This window comes from Podarcis muralis, chromosome 15, assembly GCF_964188315.1.
Source record: "Podarcis muralis chromosome 15, rPodMur119.hap1.1, whole genome shotgun sequence".
Taxonomy (NCBI): Eukaryota; Metazoa; Chordata; class Lepidosauria; order Squamata; family Lacertidae; genus Podarcis; species Podarcis muralis.
Window position 1 is genome coordinate 16,685,863 of NC_135669.1, and position 22,328 is coordinate 16,708,190.

At 50.3% G+C, this 22,328-nt stretch overlaps 1 protein-coding gene across 1 annotated transcript; it reads left to right on the forward strand.

Annotated features, from left to right (window-relative positions):
• The first annotated feature begins 524 nt into the window (after window positions 1–524).
• On the forward strand, window positions 525–20,517 carry BACE1 (beta-secretase 1). Its single transcript, XM_028708275.2, has 9 exons — window positions 525–1,159; window positions 9,056–9,144; window positions 11,964–12,180; window positions 13,676–13,813; window positions 15,233–15,367; window positions 16,586–16,687; window positions 17,645–17,794; window positions 19,437–19,608; window positions 20,136–20,517. Exons 1-9 carry the CDS (start codon window positions 902–904, stop codon window positions 20,375–20,377), a joined length of 1,503 nt encoding a protein of 500 aa, XP_028564108.2. The 5' UTR covers window positions 525–901; the 3' UTR covers window positions 20,378–20,517.
• The last annotated feature ends 1,811 nt before the right edge of the window (window positions 20,518–22,328 follow it).

Below are 22,328 nucleotides of genomic sequence, written 5' to 3' on the forward strand. Positions count from 1 at the left end.
TGGTTCGTGCCAGCGGTGCCAACTTTAATACAAAATTGAGGGGGCCCAGGTAAGCCCCACCCCGCATAATCGACCACAAGACACGGCACCTGCACACCACTTGAATGGGCAATTGCTAGGGGCCAAGGGGTCTTTGGCCCTCCCATAAAATATTTGAGGGGGCTGCCTCCCTAAGTTGATGGGCATTGCCATTCAAATGGTGTGCGTGTACGTGATTGATTATGCAGGACGGGGTTTAGTGCCCCCCAATATTTTGTTCAGGTTGGCACCCCTGATGCCCATCAACTTTTTTTGGGGGGGGGGCAGTCAGATATTTTATGGAGGGGCAAAGGGACTTCGGCTCCTCTAGCTCGCGCTGTGCGCCGCGGGCCCGGCCTCCCTCCGGCCAGGAGGCGTCCTCCGGAGAGCCAGGCCGAGAGAAGATGCTCCTTACCCTGGGCATCAGCCGGGCCCCCGCGCAGAGGAGGAGGCGGCGCTCCCGGCAGGCGCGCCTTCCGAGCAAGCCGCCGCTGCCGCGTGCGCAGAAGGAGCCGCTGCCTCTCTGCGGCTCGGCCAGCCCGTGGACTACAACTCCCAGCGAGCTCCGGCAGAAGGAAAAGCCTTTGCCTCGGATAGCTGCTGCCGCCGCCGCCCAGGCTCAAGCGCCGAGCCCTCCCAGCTGCTGCGCTGGAGCCGGCCCGCGGCGCCGAGCAACAGGAGCCTCTGCATCTCGCCTAGGCCGGCGGCGCCCCATGCAGCTGCAGCTCCCGCCGCGGCCTGGAGGTGCCTCCCGAGGCCGCCGCCGGGCCGCTGGGAAGTAGCCTGGTGCGCCTCGCCGCTGCCCGCTCCCCGTCCTCCTCCTCTCCCTCCTCGTCCTCCTCCTCCCCGCGCGGCCTTCGAGCGGGAGCCGGCGGAGCTGAGCATGGCTCGGGCGCTGCTGGGGCTGCTGCTGTGCTTGGGCTCCGGGGTGGCGCGAGGCCCCGTCCAGGCGCCCGTCGGGCTCCGGCTGCCCTTGCGGAGCGCGCCGATCCAGTCGCGAGAGCCGCGCTCGGCCGACGAGCAGGACGAGCCTCGCCCTGGCAGCGGCGGCGGCGTCTTCGCCGACATGCTGGACAACCTGCGAGGCAAGTCCGGGCAGGGCTACTACGTGGAGATGACGGTGGGGAGCCCCCCGCAGAAGGTGAGCCGCCGTCGGGCCACGAGCTTGGCGCCCACTGACCCCCGTGGGCTGGCGGGCGGGCAGCGAGGGTTATCCGGCCAGGCCAGCGCCCTTCCCCGTGCTGGGGTGGGGTGGGGTCCCTAAGGAGAGGGCATGGCTCTAGATCAGGGTTTCCAAAACTTGGGTCGCCAGCTGATTTTGGACTACAACTCCCATCATCCCTAGCTAGCCGGACCAGTGGTCAGGGATGATGGGAATGGTAGTCCAAAAACAGCTGGAGACCCAAGTTCGGGAAATCGTGCTCTAGAGATGCTTTCAGAATGCTTCCTATCCAAGGCCAGTGATCCCCCCCCCCTCTGAAGAAAGTCAGTGGGTTGCAGGTGGGGATGGGGCTGTGTGGGGGAGAGAGTAAGTGTGTTTGATGCTTGGGTGGGGCGGGGGCTCCCCAAGGCCACCTGGCTAATGCAGGGCAGAGAGATCAACCTCACAGCCTGTACTTTTTAGCTCACAGCTCTGACTCTTAGCCCCCAGCCCCGGATTTTCAGCTGGGCTTCTGGTGGGGCACTTTGCAGGTGATTTCCAGGAGCTGGACCCTCAGAAGATCCAAAGTACCTGGGGGAAGGGAGACTGAAGGGGCCGCTGCAAGGATGAAAGGGGAAAGTTGGGTGTTGGGTGCTGCCTGCAGAGAGAGACAGATCACTTGCCTCCTTTCGCCCTTCATGGCCGGGAGGGCAAGATGGCAAGGGAGGACGTCTTCTCTGAGTCCTACCTGAATCCTTTCAAAACACTTTTTAAAAAGGAGGAGATGGAGATGGAGACAGACGTGGTCTGTCACTGAAATCGGGTCTCACTATATCTAACCAGACCACACAACTAGTGACCATCCCTGTGCTCACGTGTGACCAGCCCCATTGTGTCCTTAGCTGACATCCTGCAGCCTTTCCAGTGCAAAGCAAAGCAATCCTTGTCGGTGGAGCTGTTTCTGCTGGCTCCTCAGCAGCTTTATTTGGGGTCCCCCCAGGGAACAGACTGGGGGAAGGGCTTTGGGAAGAGGTGCAGCCATTGATAAAAATGAGCAGAGCGTGGAAATCCTATGTTTCCTATGGGATACCTGAGCATTTCTTCTCCACTGGTGAAAAAAGGCTGTGCTTATATGGAGCTGCTTCTCTTTAGTAGCTTTGAAAATGAGAAGCTGCCGTAGAGAGAGACTGGTTGGGTGGGTGGGTGAAGAAGAGAGCTGGCTTAGAACGTGTGCGTGGATCCAAGGGGAGAAGTGGTGTTTTTGTCGTGTACGAAGACACAAAATTTCACAGGGATCCCTCTGTGCAGCTGGGTTGCCTGCTTCTATGCAAGCAGGCGGATGTACCTGGGCATTTGTTGAGCCTTAAGCCGCAGCTTAGCCGTGGGACTTATTTTTAGCGCTGGGGCTTGGCCTGAAATATTGCGGGCGATAGCCTCTGAGGATGTGCAGAACGCGTTTCTGGCACCTTTGCTTCTTTCCAAACTGACCCATGGCGTGCTCCACATCATGGGTGAGGGGGCTGGCTCTCTGTGCCCTTCCACTGACTTTTCGCTGCTGGGGAAAAGGCCACGAAACCCCTCACCCCTTTGCCTCGCCTTGCCAAGCTGGTTTGCTTAGAGCTGCCTGATTCCAGGAAGGCTCCTGCAGCTCCCCAAGCCTCCTCTGCCGGCTGCCTCTTCAGCTCTCTGGCCGTGGGCCAAGTAAGCGAGAGATGCCAGCAACATATGGTGCTTTCAGTGGAATTAAAGGTTCCTTATATAAAGCACGTATGTGTGTGAAAGCAAGTGGGAAAAGTACAGGCATATATGTGTGCGTGAGTAAGTGGTACCAGGTGTGCATATTATGAGCACATTTGTTTTCTTAGGCCCAAGTGGCAAAATTCAGGCTAGCGAATTAAACCTCTCTGCAAAGCTGAGCCTCTGAAGCCAGAGCAAACACTGGCATTGCTTCCCCAAAGTGCTTGTATTCGGACTTTGAAGAGGCTCTAGACTGACAATGCGGTGCCACAAGCTACAGGGTACAAACTCTAACAGAGATTACGAACTCAAACTCATAAAGATATGTATAACAATAATTCGTTACAGGATAAGAGTTTATGAGTAGAGATAAGTTCATGTTAGTCCATAGTCAGATTTGACGTGGAGGTCTTAGTTTCAATCGTTGAGCAGAAGTCAGAAGTCAATTGTGGATCAGAAACCAGGACAGGGCCCTGTTTCAATGTATTCACCTTCATCAGCTAATTTTTAAAGGGTCGTGTAAGTTTGAAGACTATCGGATAAATATATCCTGTTATTTTCTACGTTTCTCAGAGATAACAACTACGTGTGGGTAGATCAATGTGTATCTTGAGCTTTTCTGTGCGTTTACACTTTGATCTACCCACACATAATTATTGTCTTATACATATCTTTATGAGTTTGAGTTTGTAATCTCTGTTAGAGTTTGTAATCTCTATTTGAGTTTGTAATCCTTGTCAGAATACATACTTTTGAATGGATTAGTTTTTGTTACAATTGACTATTGATTTGCGAGTAGGGACTACTCCCACTATTGAAACTTACATTGGCCTGAGTTCTTGGTGTGCTTTTTTCTTGGTATATTTAATAACTAGAACTCCAACTTATTTAACAAGCTACAGGGTGTCATATCTGTGTGGATGAGGGGAAATGTGAGTTTGCAAGGGGTTTGGTGGGCAGCCTTTGTCTGACTGCAAGTGAGTGTAGTTTGTGAAAGCTGAGCAGTGCCAGGATTTGTGGGGGTGTGGCTTGAGCAAAGCATCCTCAGTGGTGACCCCAGGTGTGGGTGGGTGTGCAAACTGTTGGCCTTTTTGGGTGCCAGCTGCAAAGCGAGATTGGCAGGGCTGGTGGGACATTGGGTTGGGGAGCTGACCTTGCTGTCTTCTGGAACAAAGGCTGTTGCCATCTCCCTCTGGGACCCATTGCCAGGCCGTAGAGCCCTGTCAAGGTGGTGCTTGAGCCACTGGGTGGAAAAACAAACTCTGTTTGGGGTGTGTGTGGGGAAGAGTCACATTGACTCACTTGGCTTTGCTTTCTCTAGTCTAAAAGGGTGTTGTGTCACCCAGGGTCGCTGCAGGCTCATTTTGTTGTAAGCTCCATTCTATTCAATTGGACTTACTCCTGTGCAGGGTGTATTGGTCTTGCACCCTTAAATGCCTTATGCTGAACTCTTCCCATTCAGGCAAAGAGATGGTAGCACCAGAAGCAGAGAGCAGACTCTGTTTCCCCCCCGAAGATTGCTTTGAGTGACTGCACAAGCCAGCCCCATTCATTGACATCTGTTAATTTAGTTAAACTTACGGGGTTGGAGCCAATGATGAGTAGACCCAACTAAACCCAACTGGCCATAAATTAGCCATGCCCATGAACTTTGATGGGCCTACTCTGTGTAGGGCTGGCATTGGTGACAACCCTACGGAAGCTTGACTTTGTCTGTTGCCTGGATGGTGAGTATTCAAAGGAGGCAGGTGACAGCCTTCAAAAAATTATCAGAGGGAGCAAGAGATTGTGCTTTGTGTACACATGTGCACTGTGGTTTGCTGATTAGTGCAAAAGCAGTAAGTCCTTTCCTGGCACACTCTCGGTGGGGGATTAGGAGAAGACGGAGCTCTTGTGGGGTCAGGATTAAGGCTGCCCAGCAGCAAGACCTGGCAAGGCTCTCTATTGCCCCCTCTCTGTTTAGGCCCCACCCGGCTGCTCACTGAGAGATTTTGCAGCAGGACCCAAGAGGAGGTTGGTATGGCCGCTCTGATACACTTCCGCCATTGGTGTGTGTGTTTATTGCCCAGGTTTGCAGCTGAACAGAGGGAGTTCAATTACTGCCAGCAAACCCAGTGGCGGCTTGCGGCTATGTCCTCTGGGACGCAGGGAAGAGGCTGTTCTGGTGCAGTGCATAACTGCTTCTGCTGTCCTGGGCAAAAACAGCGGGTAGGCTTCTGTTCTCCACACTCTCAGATACTAACAAGAAGTGCCTGGGTTTTCACATGCAATTGCATGTAGAGAAAGTGAGATGGCAGGTCCCCAAAGGCAGGGAAAGGATGAAGGAGACCTCTAGGCACAGAATTGGGCTTTCATTGAGCCCAGCCTTTTCCCAAATTGAATCCTTCTTCCAGGGCACTCTTAGGCACAACCATTTTCAGTCTCAAGTTTACAGAGAAATTTTGCAATGCATTCTTGAAAACCAGGGACTGAAATTGGCTGCCCCTAAGAACACCATTGAAATATTCTTGGCTCCCACCTTTCCTTATAAAATAAGTTAACATGATAAGAACAAAATAGCAGCACAAAACTCTTTTTTTTTGGGGGGGGGTGGATCTTCCTGAACCGCTTTGCTAATGATCCAATCATTTTGTTGTTTTCCTTTTCAGTTTAGTTCTCTCTGTTGATGTGCAACCCATGTGGACACACCTGGCTGCAGTGACTTTACCACTTGCAGATAGGCCAGTTACAGCAAATCACTGTGGTAGTGGTAAAATAAGGACATAAGAAGAGCCTCTTTGCTGGATTAGGCCAATGGCCTTTTGAGTACAACGTCCTGTTCTCATAGTGGCCAACCAGAAGCTATAGGAGGGCTGCAAGCAGAACAAGAGCCCTCTCTCTCTGGTGGTTTTCTGCAACTGCTATCAGAAGCATTACTGCCTCTGACCATAACCCAAAAGCTCTGTCTGAACCAATGGTCTGCTTAGGAGGTTCTTGTTTGTTTTTGCTTCGGATTTTTTTTCTTTTGGTCTTGGCCTCTGAGGTCCAAGGGTGGGGAACTACCACTCCCATCATCCACGACCATGCTTGCTGCGCTGATGGGAATTGTAGTTCAGCAACACCTGGTGGGCCAGAGGTTCTCCACTCCTGCTGACGTGCTGCTGCTGCTGCTGCACACTTGGTGCTAAAGGTCATTGCTTGCCATTTGGGGTTGTCTCGAGTTCTAGATCAGCCCTGCGAGTTGCTGACCTATCAAAGCATCTTCTTACTCCGCCAGGTAGTCACCGACATTTAAGAGTCTTGCCTATAAGAAACCAGTAGAAGTGGTCAGGAGGCAGAGGTGAATATATAAGGGGAATCCCTCTGTCAAGTGCTGGTAATAAAATGCAGGAGGTGCCAAGCCAAATGCTCTGTGCTGTATAAATGTTTAAGGATGCTTTGGGCATTCTGCATCTTTGTGCAGCTGAGCCACAGGATCCTCATAGCTTAGAGAAGCCTGATGCTGTGTACTAATGGCTGCTGATGGACCTTTTAAGTGAGCCATATGGAACGGAATGATGATGAATTTTGGTGAAAAGCTGTATAAATATAGAAGAATCCTATGTGAACGATCCAGGAGAGGGAGCCAACAAGTATCTGGCATCCTGCTTGTGATCTCATTGTGATTAGGCACACATGCCTTTCTTCCCAGAAATGTGGAGAGAGCAGAAGCTATGAATGCCTTTGCCTGGTCTGACATTTGCAGGAAGTGACTTGAGGTCTTGCAGCCTGCCTCTGTGCTGACCTCTTGCCTCCACGGCAAGCTTTCTTCCCTGCTCCATTTGGGGCTGCTTAAGACAAGCAAGGCTAGGGGGGACTGTTGCTTTTTTGATGGCCTTTAACTGGAGAGAAATTCCTCCCCAAGCTGCTGGGCTCAAGCCTGCGTGGACACTATGCTCTCCCATCTATGGCCTGTCTTGCTGCATGGCTATCCAGGCAGGAGAGTTGGTGCTTTTCTTTCCAAAGATGTGCTTACTGAGTTTTCAAAAACAGCAACAAACAAGCAAACAAACAAGACAATTAATAATAATAATAATTTTTTATTTATACCCCACCCTTCCCAGTTCAGAAAACCAGGCTCAGGGTGGCTAACAACAAATTTAAGACACTTAACTGATGCAACAAAAAGCAGCATAAAATACAGTATAAAATGTGAATAACAATAAATTCAGAATTCAAAATCAATTTAGGGGGGAAATCCATCCAATAAACATTAGATGATCACCAGGGCTAGCTGGCTAAATTAGTCCTATTTGGGCCAGCGAGGAGGCCAGGGGAGAATTAGCTGTGGGATCCCAGAGTGGGTAATCTTCATAAAAAGGGGAGAGGGAGGAAGGAAGGGGAATAAAAGATCAGGCTAAGTTCAAATTGAAAGCCAGGCGGAATAGCTCTGTCTTACAGGCCCTGCGGAAGGAAGTTAAATCCTGCAGGGCCCTGGTCTCATGGGACAGAGCATTCTACCAGGTCGGAGCCATCACTGAGAAGGCCCTGGCCCTCGTGGAGGATAATCTGACTTCCTTAGGGCCTGGGACCTCTAAAGTATGATTATTCATGGACCTTAAGGTCCTCTGCGGGGCATACCATTAAGAAACAAAAACTGCATGGAGCACATTATTGCAGTCGGGATGAAATTTTGCAGGCATCCTAATGAAATAGATTCTGCAAAGCAATGTTTTGGAGGAATCGCATATCAATACCGTAGCCTTTCCACATGGACGCATGTGCCGTTGGGGGTCTATTCAGCACACTGTTCTTATTTATAAAGCATATCTGAAGGGGCGTCTCCACCCCCATCGTTCTACCCGGACACTGAGGCCCAGCGCCGAGTGCCTTCTGGCGGTTCCCTCACTGCGAGAAGCCAAGTTACAGGGAACCAGGCACAGGGCCTTCTCAGTAGTGGCGCCCTCCCTGTGAAATGCCCTCCCACCAGATGTCAAAGAGAACAACAACTACCAGACTTTTAGAAGACATCTGAAGGCAGCCCTGTTTAGGGAAGCTTTTAATGTTTGATGTATTGCAGTATTTTAATGTTTTTTGGAAGCCGCCCAGAGGGCTGGGGAAGCCCAGCCAGATGGGCGGGGTATTATTATTATTATTATTATTATTATTATTATTATTATATTATTATTATTATTATTATTATTATTATTATTATTATTATTATTATATGAACAGTGAGCATACAACAGTGAAGTAGTCTTGTTTCATAACCCCTCTTTGAATTCTCCTATGAGTGGCCCAGACCCTCTCAAAGTACCCATCCCTGGAGGGTATTTGTGTCTTAGTGCAGGGGGGTGTCCCCTCCTTTCTTGGAGCGTAAAAAGCAGTTGTGGGAAACATCTGTGCTCTCCCCCCAGCTGTTGCTGCACTGCACCTCCCATCAGCCCTAGTGATGTGTAAGTCTAAACAGCATCTGGGGTGGGGGGCAGGTTCTTCACTCCTGGTGTAAAGGACGGTGTTCCTGTGCTGTTTCAGACAGCAGCACTTCAAATTGTCCTGTGTTTGACCCCACAAGGTTAGCAAGCTGCGCCCCTTGTGCAAAGGGTTAGGCCGCGTAGCGATTGGGGGAGGCAGGCTCCTTCCAGCCTCAGCGCCACCACCTTGGGGTTTGGCAGCCCTGACCTTCCTCAGCTGACATGGAAACTGATACACCTGCAGCTTGCTGCTGATGCTGACGCTTCTTCCGAGACTGGCTAAACCACACAGAGGAGCTGCTGCTGCTTCTGTCGCTGCAGACCAAGGGCAGGGGGTGAACCCTTTGGCTTAAAGACATGTCACAGAGATGTTTTCCTTGGGGGAACTTGCCTTCCACTCCTGGACCTTGGAACTTTTAACTGGCTGCTGCCCAAAGCGACAGAATATTTGCATCTTGATGCCAAGCTTGGCCTCTCTGTGCCCAGTTTAGATCCTTTCTGCCTGAGGTAGAGACCTGTGTAGTTCAGAAGGCTGCATGTGCCCAATGCTAACAGAAGCCAGCCTCGTTTAAGAGATGTGGTGCTGCATTATGCACCCTGGAGCTATTATATTCTGGGCCGTGGGTGGGTCAGGCACAAGCTCATTGTCCCGGACAGGATGTTGCCGTGCACATTTGGGCTGCTCTGCTTGAATCGCACTGACCTTTCTCCATTTCTCTTCCCCCAGCTGAATATCTTGGTGGACACAGGGAGCAGTAACTTTGCTGTGGGTGCAGCACCTCATCCTTTCCTCAGGCGGTACTACCGGCGCCAGCTGTGAGTATGCAGGGGAGCTGTGGGGCCGGGCAGGACAGGGCAGCTCTGAGCTTGCAAGGAAACCGCTCCTCTCCTCTCTTCTGTCCTGCCAGCCTCTTTCGCCAGGGAGGTGTTTAGCCCCTAATTTGCTTGAGGGGCTTTTGCTTTTGCAAGCGCCAGCCATAATCCCTATGCCCCTTTGCCCCATCTGTCTCTGGTCTTCTGAAAACTCTTTTTCTTTTCAATTTTTTTTATTGGTTTTCACAACATTATAAACAAATAAATACATAAGACAAACAAACATGAATCATAGCCTTATTGAAAATTACACTTGTTAACATTGTTAAGTGACTTCCTCGCTTCCCCTTGGTTGAATTTCATTGCATGTCCTTTTAACGGTTTTCCAAATCACAGTTCTTATAAAATTTAACTTAAACATTAACATCCTTAAATCTTCACATTATGAAATTAAACATATTAATTTGACACTTAACATAAATAAAATCCTGAGCCAATTAAGTATCTGCAAGCTGTTTTCAGTTAATTTAACTTAACATATTTAACTAGGTAATCATTAAATTTAATCCACTCTTCCTGATACTCTTCCTCCTTCTGGTCACGGACTCTTCCAGTTAGGTCGGCTAGCTCCGAAAAATCCCATCATCTTCATCTGCCATTCTTCTATCGTTGGTAAGGTCTTCTGAAAACACTTGATCATCTGGTCACGGGCTGGCAGTGCCAGGGTGACACCAGGTGACACAAGCACACAGATCAGGGCTAAATGGCTTCTTTCTGTGCTGTGGGGGAAGAAATGCTGAGCTACTGTCTGGCCCTCGAGCTGCTGCTGGAGGGCACAATGGACAATGGCAGGCTGATTCCCTTCCGCCTCGGTCTGCTCCAGCCAGCCTCCATTCAGAGCCAAGGCGCTGAAGGGGGAGTTGGCCCAAAGCCGGCCGGGAATGGGCTGGGTGCTATGGACATGCCTCAGGGCGATCTGCTCCTCTTGCCACTGAGACGTGAGCAGAGAAGATGGGCAGGTGCACACCATTGATGTGATGTCCCCCCCCACACACACCAAGGCACCACATCTGCCAAGAGCGCTCTCTGAATTACAGTGGTATCTCAGGTTAAGAACTTAATTCGTTCTGGAGGTCCGTTCTTTTCTTTTCTTTTTAAAATAGTTTTTATTAAGAATTTCAACATAACACATTATCAAAAACATATCATCTTCATTCCCCCTCCATTTTCCCCCCTCCCCAAGAAAAACCCTTCCTCCCCCCCCAAGACTTCCCCTCAGCTCCTCTCTCCGGTTTTTCGACACATATTATTCTCTGTATTTTATAAAATTGTAAAAATCCTTACATTATCTATATCTATCATCTATCTATCTATTTATCTATCTATCTATCATCATCATCTATCTATCTATCTATCATGTTAACAATAAATTTGTGTGTGTTTATTCAAAACCTGCCAAGGAGTCCAATTCATTTTGTTGTTTTTTAAAGTAATTTGTAAAAAGTTCGCATTCTTCTTTAAAGCCACAGTTGTCCTTGTCTCGCAGTTTGTATGTCAGTTTTGCCAGTTCCACATAGTCCATCAGTTTCCCTTGCCACTGTTTTTTGGTCGGGATTTCCTCATTCTTCCATCCTTGTGCTATTAAGACTCTTGCTGCTGGAGGTTCGTTCTTAACCTGAAACTGTTCTTAACCTGAGGTACCACTTTAGCTAATGGGGCCTCCCGCTGCTGCGGCGCCAGAGCACGATTTCTGTTCTCATCCCAAATCTCTTTTCTGATGAGAGCAGCTTTTGCATCTCATTTGGAAACCAAGCACCCAGAGTCTGTAGGAAGAATGGGGAGGCACACAATGCCAGATGCTTGAAGTCCAGTGTGAAGTTTCCACAGTCTGTGTTGATTTGGGGAGCCATGTCATCAGCTGGTGTTGGTCCACTGTGCTTCATTAAGTCCAGGGTCTACGCAGCCGTCTCCCAGGAGATTTTGGAGCACTTCATGCTTCCTTCCACAGTCAAGCTTTATGGGGATGCTGACTTCATTTTCCAGCAGGACTTTGGCACCTGCCCACACTGCCAAAAGTACCAAAATCTGGTTCAGTGCCCATGGGATTACTGTGCTTTATTGGCCAGCAAACTCGCCTGACCTGAATCCCATAGAGAATCTATGGGGCATTGACAAGAGACAGATGAGAGACATGAGACCGAGCAATGCAGAAGAGCTGGAGGCTGCTATTGAAGATTCCTGGTCTTCCATAAAACCTCAGCAGTGCCACAGGCTTATAGCATCCATGCCACGCCGCATTGAGGCAGTAATTGATGCAAAAGGGGCCCAAACCAAGTACTGAGTACATATGCATGCTTCTACTTCTCAGAGGTCCAATATTGCTCTATTTGCAGTCCTTGTTTTGCTGATTTCATTTAATATTCTAATTTTCTGAGATTGTTAATTTGGGGTTTTCATCAGCTATACGCCATGATCATCACAATTATAACAAATAAAGGCTTGACATATCTCGCTTTGCATGTCATGAGTCTATCTCATATATTAGTTTCACCTTTTAAGTTGAATTACTGAAATAAATGAACTAATTTTCCGAGTTTCACCTGTAGTCCAGCAGTTTGGCTTGCCATTCTTCCCTAGTTGGGACTGTTGGTTCTTTCCATCTTTGGGCTAGTAGCATCCTTGCAGCTGTTGTCGCATATATAAACAGTCTTTCCTGGTCTTTCCTTGAGTTTTTGAGGCTGCCTCATGCAGGTAGTTCCCTCAACATGCCAACTACCTGTCTTCTCACTGCCTCATAACCTCCCCCTGTGTGTCTCTTGCAGCTCTGGTACATACCGGGACTTGCGGAAAGGAGTCTACGTGCCGTACACGCAGGGCAAGTGGGAAGGGGAGCTTGGCACTGACCTGGTGACCATCCCCCACGGCCCAAACGTCACCGTCCGCGCCAACATTGCTGCCATCACCGAGTCAGACAAGTTTTTCATCAACGGGTCCAACTGGGAAGGGATCCTGGGCCTGGCGTATGCAGAGATTGCCCGGGTGAGCCTGGCATCTGTGTGGGCACCTCTGAAGAAATGTACCCCTTGCCACTGTGGAAACTGTATAATGTTAAGGGGGGTGTCCCCAAACCCTTCCAGCACAAATCACAACTGCAGAGTAAAAACAACAACATCATCTCCCAATGGAAATGTGTTGGGCAGTTAAAATTTATTAAAATTCCCTACAGTTTTCCAGTTTAGAGGCTTACCTGTTTTTGTTTCTTTGTTTTACACTTGGAAGCTATAATGCAGCCACAGAAGCAGCATAGGATAATGCTCCTTTAACCCCCTTGCCCTGGCTCCTGGAAGGCCCAAAGGGGCTTAGGGGGGCCAATCCTGTTGCTCTTAAAACTGAGCTCCCCTTAAAGGGCATTGCCCTCTTGAATGCCACCTACAAAACAGTCTCCTTGCATTTGTCCTCTGGCCGGTCTCTGCGAGACCTTAAGCACTTTACATAATATAATATAATAATTATTATTATTTATACCCCGCCCATCTGGCTGGACTTCTCTGGGCGGCTTTCAACAAAATATTAAAATACAGTAATGCATCAAACGTTAAAAGCTTCCCTAAACAGGGCCGTCTTCAGATGTCTTCTAAAAGTCTGGTGGTTGTTTTACTCTGGTGGGAGGGTGTTCCACAGGGCTGGTGCCACTACCAAGAAGGCCCTCTGCCTGGTTCCCTGTAACTTGGCTTCTCGCAGTGAAGGAATCACCAGAAGGCCCTCAGCGCTGGACCTCAGTGTCCGGGTAGAACGGTGGGGCATGGAGATGCTCCTTCAGATATACTGGACCAAGGCCGTTTAGGGCTTTAAAGGTCAGCACCAACACCAGCCCGGAAACGTACTGTGAGCCAATGTAGGTCTTTCAAGACCGGTGTTATGTGGTCTTGGCAGCCGCTCCCAGTCACCAGTCTAGCTGCCGCATTCTGGATTAGTTGTAGTTTCTGGGTCACCTTCAAAGGTAGCCCCACGTAGACCGCATTGCAGTAGTCCAAGTGAGAGATTTTGCTAAACCTGACCAGCTAGCCACCCTGGATCTCCAGTCTCCAGAGAGCAGGCCTTTGCACCTTTGCCAGGGAGCAATGTGGAAGCTGCCCAGAATGAAATGCGCAGTCTCGTCCTGAGTTTGGCGGGCTTGTTGCTCTTCTGGAGTCATCCGACTCCTTTCATCAGCCCTGACCACTGGTCATGCTAGCTGGGGCCAGTGGTAGCTGGGGTTGGTAGGGCCCTAGACGTTCCTCATTCCCAAGGAGCATAGCTCAGCTGGTAGAGCAGGAGACTATCAGTCTCAGGGCTGTGGGTTCGAGCTCCACTTTGGGCAAAAACTCCACATTGTTGCAGTTCATCCCCCTCTCCTTGATATTCTAGCATCCAAGCCTCCATAGCCCAGCAGGGCCTACCTGTGAGCCTGAAGCCCAGGGCTAGCTCACAGCCTACTTGCGTACTCCATGCTCACTGATGCTGAGTCCCTCCTCCTTCGTCTCCTTTTCTGCAGCCTGATGACACCCTGGAGCCTTTCTTTGACTCGCTGGTGAAGCAAACCCAGGTCCCCAACCTCTTCTCCCTGCAGCTGTGTGGCGCCGGCTTCCCGCCCAACGTCTCGGACGCCCTGGCTTCTGTGGGGGGCAGCATGGTGAGTGAGGGGCTCGGGGCAAGAAGGGTCTCTTTTTCCTCTTTTAGTTGGATCCACAGAACCTGTTCCCAGTCTCGGAACAGCTACATAATAAAGAGGTTGAGAGCACCTCTGGGCATCTGCAGTGTGCCTTCCCCTCACCATTAAGCAACCACAGCCCAACTCCAGGTGAGGTTCAGGCAGGAGGGCTCTCCTGTTTTGGGGGTGAGTATGTGGAAGGCCGGGACGCGGGTGGCGCTGTGGGTTAAACCACAGAGCCTAGGGCTTGCCGATCAGAAGGTCGGCGGTTCAAATCCCCGCGACAGGGTGTGCTCCCGTTGCTCGGTCCCTGCTCCTGCCCACCTAGCAGTTCGAAAGCACGTCAAAAGTGCAAGTAGATAAATAGGTACTGCTCCAGCGGGAAGGTAAACGGCGTTTCCGTGCGCTGCTCTGGTTCGCCAGAAGCGGCTTAGTCATGCTGGCCAGATGACCCAGAAGCTGTTCGCCGGCTCCCTCAGCTAATAAAGTGAGATGAGCACCGCAACCATAGAGTCGGTCACGACTGGACCTAATGGTCAGGGGTCCCTTTACTTTTATTTGGAAGGCCAGCATTCTAATTTTATTTATTTATTTATTTATTTATTTATTTAATTTATTTAATTTATTTATACCCTGCCCTCCCCTGCCAAGACCGGGCTCAGGGCGGCTAACATCAGGTATAAAAACAATTGATTAAAATACAACTTAAAAACAAGATTAAAATACTACTTAAAATGCAGCCTCATTTCAGTGGAAGCCCAGATCAAAAACTGTTTGGGGGAGAAAACGTCAAATCTTCACCAAGGCCAACTATCCAGACTGGTTCTACGTGGGCCAGAAAAGCCAGGGAAGTCCCCAAATAGGGGTTCCATCACAGAAGGAAAAGGAAAGGGGGGGGAGGGGATCAGGCTGGTTTCAAGCCAAAGGCCAGGTGGAACAACTCTGTCTTACAGGCCCTGCGGAAAGAAATCAGATCCCACAGGGCCCTGGTCTCATGAGACAAAGCGTTCCACCAGGCGGAGCCAGTGTTGAGAAGGCCCTGGCTCTGGTTGAGGCTAATCTGACTTCCTTAGAGCCCGGGACCTCTAGGGTGTTGCTGTTTATGGACCTTGAGGTCCTCCGCGGGGCATATTGGGAGAGGGGGTCCCATAGGTATGATGGTCCTGAGGAGAAGAGTATGTCAAAGCACACGCAGAGTGTCCTCTCCTCTCCATCCTTTGTCCCATTTACACTTGGCCTGGACTGGAGATTCCAGGCAGCTCTGAGCCTCCAGCAGCCCAGGCAGGAAGTTTGCTGGTGCTTTGAGGAGCGGTGAGGAGGGGAGGGGAACGGGGCACCCACTACCCTCCTCTCAGCCCCTTCCTCTTAATGCCATTTCCTGCCACACTTCTGTCCCTGCAGATCATTGGAGGCATCGACCCGTCCCTCTATGTGGGCAGCATCTGGTACACCCCGATTCGGAAGGAGTGGTACTACGAGGTCATCATTGTCAGGATAGAGATCAACGGGCAGGACCTGCAGATGGACTGCAAGGAGGTGAGAGGGAGCCAGGGATGCTCAGCTGCAGGGTGGATAAAAATCAAAGTTTTTTATTTTAAAAAATCGGATTTTTTTTTTTATTTGAATTGGATTTTTAAAATAAAATGACTTTGGAGGAAAAATCTTTCTAAATATAGTTTTCTTTTCTTCTTTTCGTTTAAATTTTATTAACATATAAAACACATACATATACATTTACACAACACACTACCTTATTTTCATAACATAAAACATACCTACATTACTCTATATAATACCTATCTATACTGCACATATCAACATACCTACACACCTACCCCACACGGACACCCACCAAGTGATTAAGGTAGTTTTCTATTTAAGTTACATTATAGTCCAAAGGCTATCAGGAAATAAGGATTTGTTTAAGTTTTTCATGTGTGCTAAAACTCAGTGTTAAGTTGCTGGTTTTTTAAAAATTGTTTAACCACATCAGTTAACAAACATGGATACATGTGCTATAATTTTTAGTTAATTGTTTTAATTGTTATTAAGGAAATGATTGTTTTTCTCCTTCCAATAAAGTACAGCAGAAAAGTTGTCCTAATGTAAACATTTAACTTATTAAACCTCACAATAATTTCATAATTCTCTGTCTATGTATTTCTAATAGTATAACCAATTTTTTTGATGTTACTGTAAAAACTACTCTGAAAATTTATTCTTCCAAAAATGAAACCTTCATCTGGTTGTAAATATTAAGATTAGCAAGAATGAGTCTTTCTGTAAAAAAAAGAAAAGAAAAGATTTAAATCAAGTCTTACTGACTAGTGATTTAAGTCAATTTGATATAAAATCAAATCCACCCTACTGGAGTGTGTGCAAAGGAGCCACCTGAGCAGTGCCCACCAATGAGATGCCTTGGTTTGGAGGTGGAGGCAGGGCCTAGGAACACCTTTTGGTACTGAGGACTGAGGACTGGACCCTGCCCTTGCTCCTCTGCCCAGGCACTTGCCACAGACCAACAGCGCTCGCCTCCTGCTCCTCAGATTTGGGGTCAGGTTGTGCTCAGCCTGGCCATAGCAGGGGAACTCCAGTTCAGAAACCCCCCACCCAACCCATTCAGGTTCCAGTATGAGTCAGCTTCTGTCTCCCACTGCCAGGGCTGGTTTGGAGCTGGTGTGCATGAGCTTGGGAAAGCGAGGGAAGAGGGGAATTGGTGTTTTGGAGCCTGAGCGCCTTTGCCTTTCCCCGCAGTACAACTATGACAAGAGCATCGTGGACAGCGGCACCACCAACCTCCGCCTCCCCAAGAAAGTCTTTGAGGCAGCAGTGAAGTCCATAAAGACAGCTTCCTCGGTGAGAAATGCACTGGGGGTGGGGTGGGGTCAGCAAAGGGAGAAGAGCACCTCCTGGTCTGCCTATCGGCGGGCCCTGCAGAGAGTGAGGTGTGCCCAGCTCTGTGTTCGAATCCTGAACCAAGGGCTCTGGGACCAGAACATTCAGATCCTGCAATGGGGCATACCGTATTTTTCACTCTATAAGACACACTTCCCCCCTCCTAAAAAGTAAGGGGAAATGTGTGTGCATCTTATGGAGCGAATGCAGGCGGGAGGCTCTGCTCAGCGCTCCCTTTAAAGAGCATGCATGGAGCGTGGAGCTCTTGGGGAAAAGCCCCCAAGAGCCGCACACATACTCCGCGCGCTCTTTAAAGGGAGCGCGGCTCTTGGAGGAGCCCACTAGCTGGCCTGGCTTCTGGCTTAGCCGCTCAGCCTCTCCCGGGCAGGGGATGAAGGCTCCCCTTGCCCAGGAGAGGCTGTGCGCGGCTATCTCATAAGCCAGGACAGCAAGCGGGATCGCTGTGCAGCGATCCCGCTTGCTGTCCTGGTTTCTGGGATTCAGAATTTGTTTTTTCTCCTTTTCCTCTTCCAAAAACTAGGTACGTCTTATGGTCTGGTGCGTCTTATAGAGCGAAAAATACGGTATATTGTGAAAGATGAATCGGTTAGCGTAACTGGGCCTCCTCTGGGGGGGGGGGGTGTTGCAATGCATGGAAATGGTAAAACCCATTCCTGGCTTTCCGTTTCTCCACCCCACCTCTGAAAAGTGAGCCAGCATCTCTGTGCTAGATGTTCTAGCACAAAGCATCATTATTCCCTGGGGTGGAGGTGGAGAGCTGCTTCATCTTTGTTGACTTGAGGAATGGAGGAAAAGCCAAAAAAAAGCAGCAGCCTCCCCACCCTGATTCTCCTCCGCCAAAATCTGGTGTGGCTTGTCCTGGTGCTAAGAAGACCCCCTTCCCTCCCTCTTCAACAGACAGAGAAGTTCCCTGATGGCTTCTGGCTGGGGGAGCAGCTGGTTTGCTGGCAAGTGGGCACCACCCCCTGGCACATCTTCCCGGTCATCTCCCTCTACCTGATGGGCGAGACCACCAACCAGTCTTTCCGGATCAGCATCCTGCCACAGGTAGGTGCCACGACTGCACGTGTGCTTTGGGGAGTGTGAAGAGAACCTCAGGTGAGGCATTGCATCTGGCTCTCAGGAGAAGTTCTTGCAGCTTGGAGGGGCCAGGAGTCCCTCCCCCCTTTTAATAGAATTGTATTAGAGATTTTTAACATATTAAGCAACGAAATCCAAACTCTCTTTATAGAAAGAGAATAAAAGTCAATGCACCAAAAGAAAAGAATATTAAAGGAAAATATAAAATACAGTAGTTATTATCCTCATCAAACACAATTGTATATATCTATGTATAGCTATCTATCACTATTTTATCTCAGTCTTCCATCCACATACAGTGGAACTTTGGTTCTCAAACTTCATCCGTTCTGGGAGCCTGTTCGACTCCCGAAACCATTTGAAAACCAAGGTGCGGCTTCTGATTGGCTGCAGGAGCTTTCTGCACCCAAGCAGAGGCCATGTCAGATGTTCGGCTTCCAAAAAACATTAAAAACCCGGAACACTTACTTCTGAGTTTTCGGCGTTCGGGAGCCTAAACGTGCGAGTACCAAGGCACTCAAGAACCAAGGCACAACAGTACTGTGAGTTGAATTCTCCAGTCTCTCCACCTGGGAGGTCTCGAGGGGCCTGGAGTTTTCTAGGGAGTGAAGAGGAAGATGGACTGGAGAGAGAAATCTCAGATTAACACCAGCCTTTTGGATTTGGGCACCATGCTTGGCAGCATCCGGGTTAGAGCTAAACCAAAATGCTAACGGATTCAGCTGTGGGCTGGAATTTGGGTGTTGGGAGATTAGGATCTGTTTAAAAGTCCACTCACCCTGCTGGGAATTGGGGGTCGTCTTCAAGTATCAAAAATCATCATTTCCCATTCTTCTTAAAGGCACTTTAAAACAATAGCACAGCATAGTCTAAAAACACTCGCTGGTCTGGGCTGAAACAGTTTAAAAACTATTCCAGCCCTCCGTAAAGTGGTGCCGAAATTACTTTTTTCTTTAAAGGGGAGCCTGCCAGAGCTACTCTGGTACTGCAATTTTGTTTTGTTTTTAATGCAAAGACTAGGTCGGCATTTCCCAAACTTGGGTCTCCAGCTGTTGTTGGACTACAACTCCCATCATTCCTAGCTAGCAGGACCCAGTGGTTAGGGATGATGGGATTTGTAGTCCAAAAACAACTGGAGGCCCATGTTTGGGAAACCATGGACTACATCAATACGTTGCTGACATCGCAGTGGAGGGTGGTTTCAAATGTGGCGCTAGAAATGCTGGATGCAAAGACAGCTGTGCAGAAGACCAAGGCGGTCTGGAAAATGCAGCTGAGCTTTCGGAAGGGTGATTTGGCTGAAACTCAAATCACAAATTCAAAATTTTGAAGCAAAAATAGCAGAGCAATTATGCAACTTAGCTCTGGCTAGTGTTTCCTGATGAGCAGGGAGGAAACAAACTGCGCCCCGCTTGATAGCAAACGGCAGCTGGCCTCAGTCCTAGCCCTTGTGAGAAAACAAGAGTGCCTTTGAGCATGGGTAGAGTGCTTTCCTCATCTCATTGGGCAACCCTGACACCCCTGAGCCTACATGGCAGGATATTCTCATTTGGGGAAGGAAGGTAGTATTTCTGCGCCCCGGCTTACCAAAAGCCTCTCCCTCTTTCAGCAATACCTGCGGCCTGTCGAGGACGTGGCCACGTCTCAGGATGAATGCTACAAGTTCGCCATCTCCCAGTCATCCACGGGCACCGTCATGGGCGCTGTCATCATGGAGGGCTTCTACGTGGTCTTTGACCGGGCTCGCAAGCGCATCGGCTTTGCAGTCAGTGCCTGCCATGGTAAGTGTAAGGTGTCAGGAAGTGCTGACTGCAGAAGGGGCAGACAGACGAGCAGCCTCTTCCAGTGGGCAGAGCTGGGTGCCACTCACCTGCGCAGCTGCCTCAGGCACACCATTGCCTATGCATCTCATAGAACCATAGAACTGTAGCGTTGGAGGGGACCCTGAGGGTCATCTAGTCCAACCCCCTGCAATGCAGGAATCTCAACTAAAGCAGCCATGACATGCCTAAAGAGCACGCCCACTTGCCGCAGCCAATCATCAGCAGACCTGGCTGCAGCAACCAATCACACGCCCAATCACTGCTGCAAATCTCCTGCTGGCTGCTGCCACAAATTGCCCGTCCCCCCTCGGCTATCCGTGTATAAGACGACCCGCAATTTTTGCCTATTATTTCTAAGGAAATAATATCTTATACACGGAAAAATACGGTACTTACTTGGGATCGAACCTGCACGTCAGTCGTCTGTCTTACCACTGCTGCCCTGCATTCATTATCCTCTGTTTCCTCTGCTCCCCTGGCTTCAGTGCACGACGAGTTCCGCACGGCCGCTGTGGACGGCCCTTTCCTTCACTCCAACATGGAGGACTGTGGCTACAACATCCCCCAGACGGACGAGTCCACGCTGATGACCATCGCCTACGTCATGGCGGCCATCTGCGCCCTCTTCATGCTCCCTCTCTGCCTCATGGTGTCCCAGTGGCGCTGCCTGCGCTGCCTGCGCCGGGGCCACGACGACTTTGCCGACGACATCTCCTTGCTCAAGTGAGCGCTCTTGCCTCCCCACCCTCAGGCCCGTGCCGGCAGCCAGGGGGCACAGCTGCCGGGAGCCACAAACTCCTCCCACCCCCTTCCACCTCTGCCGTGTGCGGGTCTGCAGCTGCCTCAGGGCCACCTGCGAGCGGGGGACTGGCTGCCTGCACCGAAAGCGGCAGAAGACGCGCAACCTTTTCCTCCCTCCTGCCGTGGTTTGTGGGATGGCAGCTTACGGAGGCCCTACTCTTCCTCTCGCTGCCCGCCTGGTGGGCGAGAGAGGCCTACTGTCACCGTGCAAGGAAGAGAAGCAGGAACCCTGGTGAGGCTTGGTTGCTCAGCTCAGGAGGGGACCAGAGCTATTTCCCACCTCAGGGCTTCATGTCTGTTTCCCCCGTTTTGCTCCTGTTGTGACGATGGGACTATTCGCGAGGTCTCACGACCTGGAAGGGTTTGCCGGAAAGGGCAGCGGGGATGGATGGACCCCAAAGTGTTGCTTCTGTGTAGCGCCGATGAGAGTGGCTGTCATTTCTTAAAGGGTTTGTGTGCGTGTCTCTCTACAAAATATATATATAGATATATATATAAATATATGTAACTTATACAATGGTAAACTGAAGGAGGGGGAATCTGTCCCCACCCCACTCAGGGAGCATTTGGGCTCCTTCTCGGCCCTTCACTGGCCACACTTCTTTCAAGGACCCCCCCCCCCACAGATAGGTTCTGGGGGCAAGGCCAGCTGCGACACACAGGTATCCATATCAAGGTGAGGGTTCCATCCGTGCAAAGTGGAGGGAGGGTTCCTGCCTCTGGCAGTGGACGGGCCTTGATGGTCCCTTTTTAATCCCAGGCACCCAAAAGGCTTTCAGGAGTCTAAAAGAGTTTTGCAGCCATTGATGAGAAGGAGCAGCTGCCTCTTCCCTCTTCAAGGCTGTCTAGCTGCCTTTCCTAGCTGCTTCCCTGGAGAAGCGCTTTCTCTTCAAGGATCCTCTCTTGATGGGCATCTCACTCCTCCCTGTTCCTTGCCTCCTTCATGAGCAGGACTCTGGGGTGGCAGAACTCAGTGGAGTTCTGCCCATCGTGGGGAGTCAGCCCTCTTTGTGTACCAGGGCTGATGGGAATAGTTGTCCACCTGGAGGGCACCAATCTGGGGTGGATGGTTTTATGCAGACATCCATCACACCTGGAGCCATGTGTGACTCACTTGGGTTTAGCAAGCCTCCAGGGGACTCATCACCCCCATATCCACCCTGCCACCCTTTTCTCCAGTTCCATCCTTCAGTGTTTTCCTTGTGGCTTCTTCTTCATTGTTAAGTCCTGCTGGTTGGGCAATGGTAGCTGTGGAGGTGCAGTGAGCCAGATCTGGGGCCAGCTGGATGGTGCTGGCCTCCAAACTCTTACTCTGCAAGGAAACAGGACCCCCCTCTTCCCTGTTACAGTCTGAACATGGTCCAGGAGTCTGGGCTGCCTGTTGCCACAGATATTTAGAGCTCATTTCATCATTGCCTCCTGAGCATCCTTGGGCAACTGCTGATAGCCAGGTGCTGCTTCTGCAGCCGCCGTTGTCACCTGAGCATCACTGAACCTAGGAAGCTGCCTTCTGCCACTGGTCCATCTAGCCCCGTATCGTCCAACATGAGCCTCCCCCAAGGTGGTGCCCTTGGACTACAACTCCCATTAGCCCCAGCTGTGTGATGCTGGGAGAAGGGAGCACAGCTGTGCTTGGCTGGGAAGGATGGAGGTTGTAGTCAAAAACACCAGGCAGGTGCTGGCCTCGAGAGAGGCTGCTCTGTCCCTGGCTGGCAGCAGTTCAGGCAGGGGTCTCTCCTTGCCTTACCTGGAGAGGTTGAGGATGGAACTTGGGACCAGTGGCCTGGAGGCAGCTGCTCAGGTGCCTGGCTTGCCTGCCTCGCAATTGGATGGATGCAGCAGGCAGCCTGGCTATGACTTTCTTCCCAGAAAGAGAG

Bases quoted from the DNA above. Each gene is read 5' to 3' on its own strand.
- BACE1 (XM_028708275.2), top strand. From the start codon at position 902: ATGGCTCGGGCGCTGCTGGGGCTGCTGCTGTGCTTGGGCTCCGGGGTG. The intron at 13,814-15,232 runs GTGAGTGAGGGG...CTGTCCCTGCAG, and splicing joins CTTCTGTGGGGGGCAGCATG to ATCATTGGAGGCATCGACCC. The intron at 15,368-16,585 runs GTGAGAGGGAGC...CTTTCCCCGCAG, and splicing joins TGCAGATGGACTGCAAGGAG to TACAACTATGACAAGAGCAT.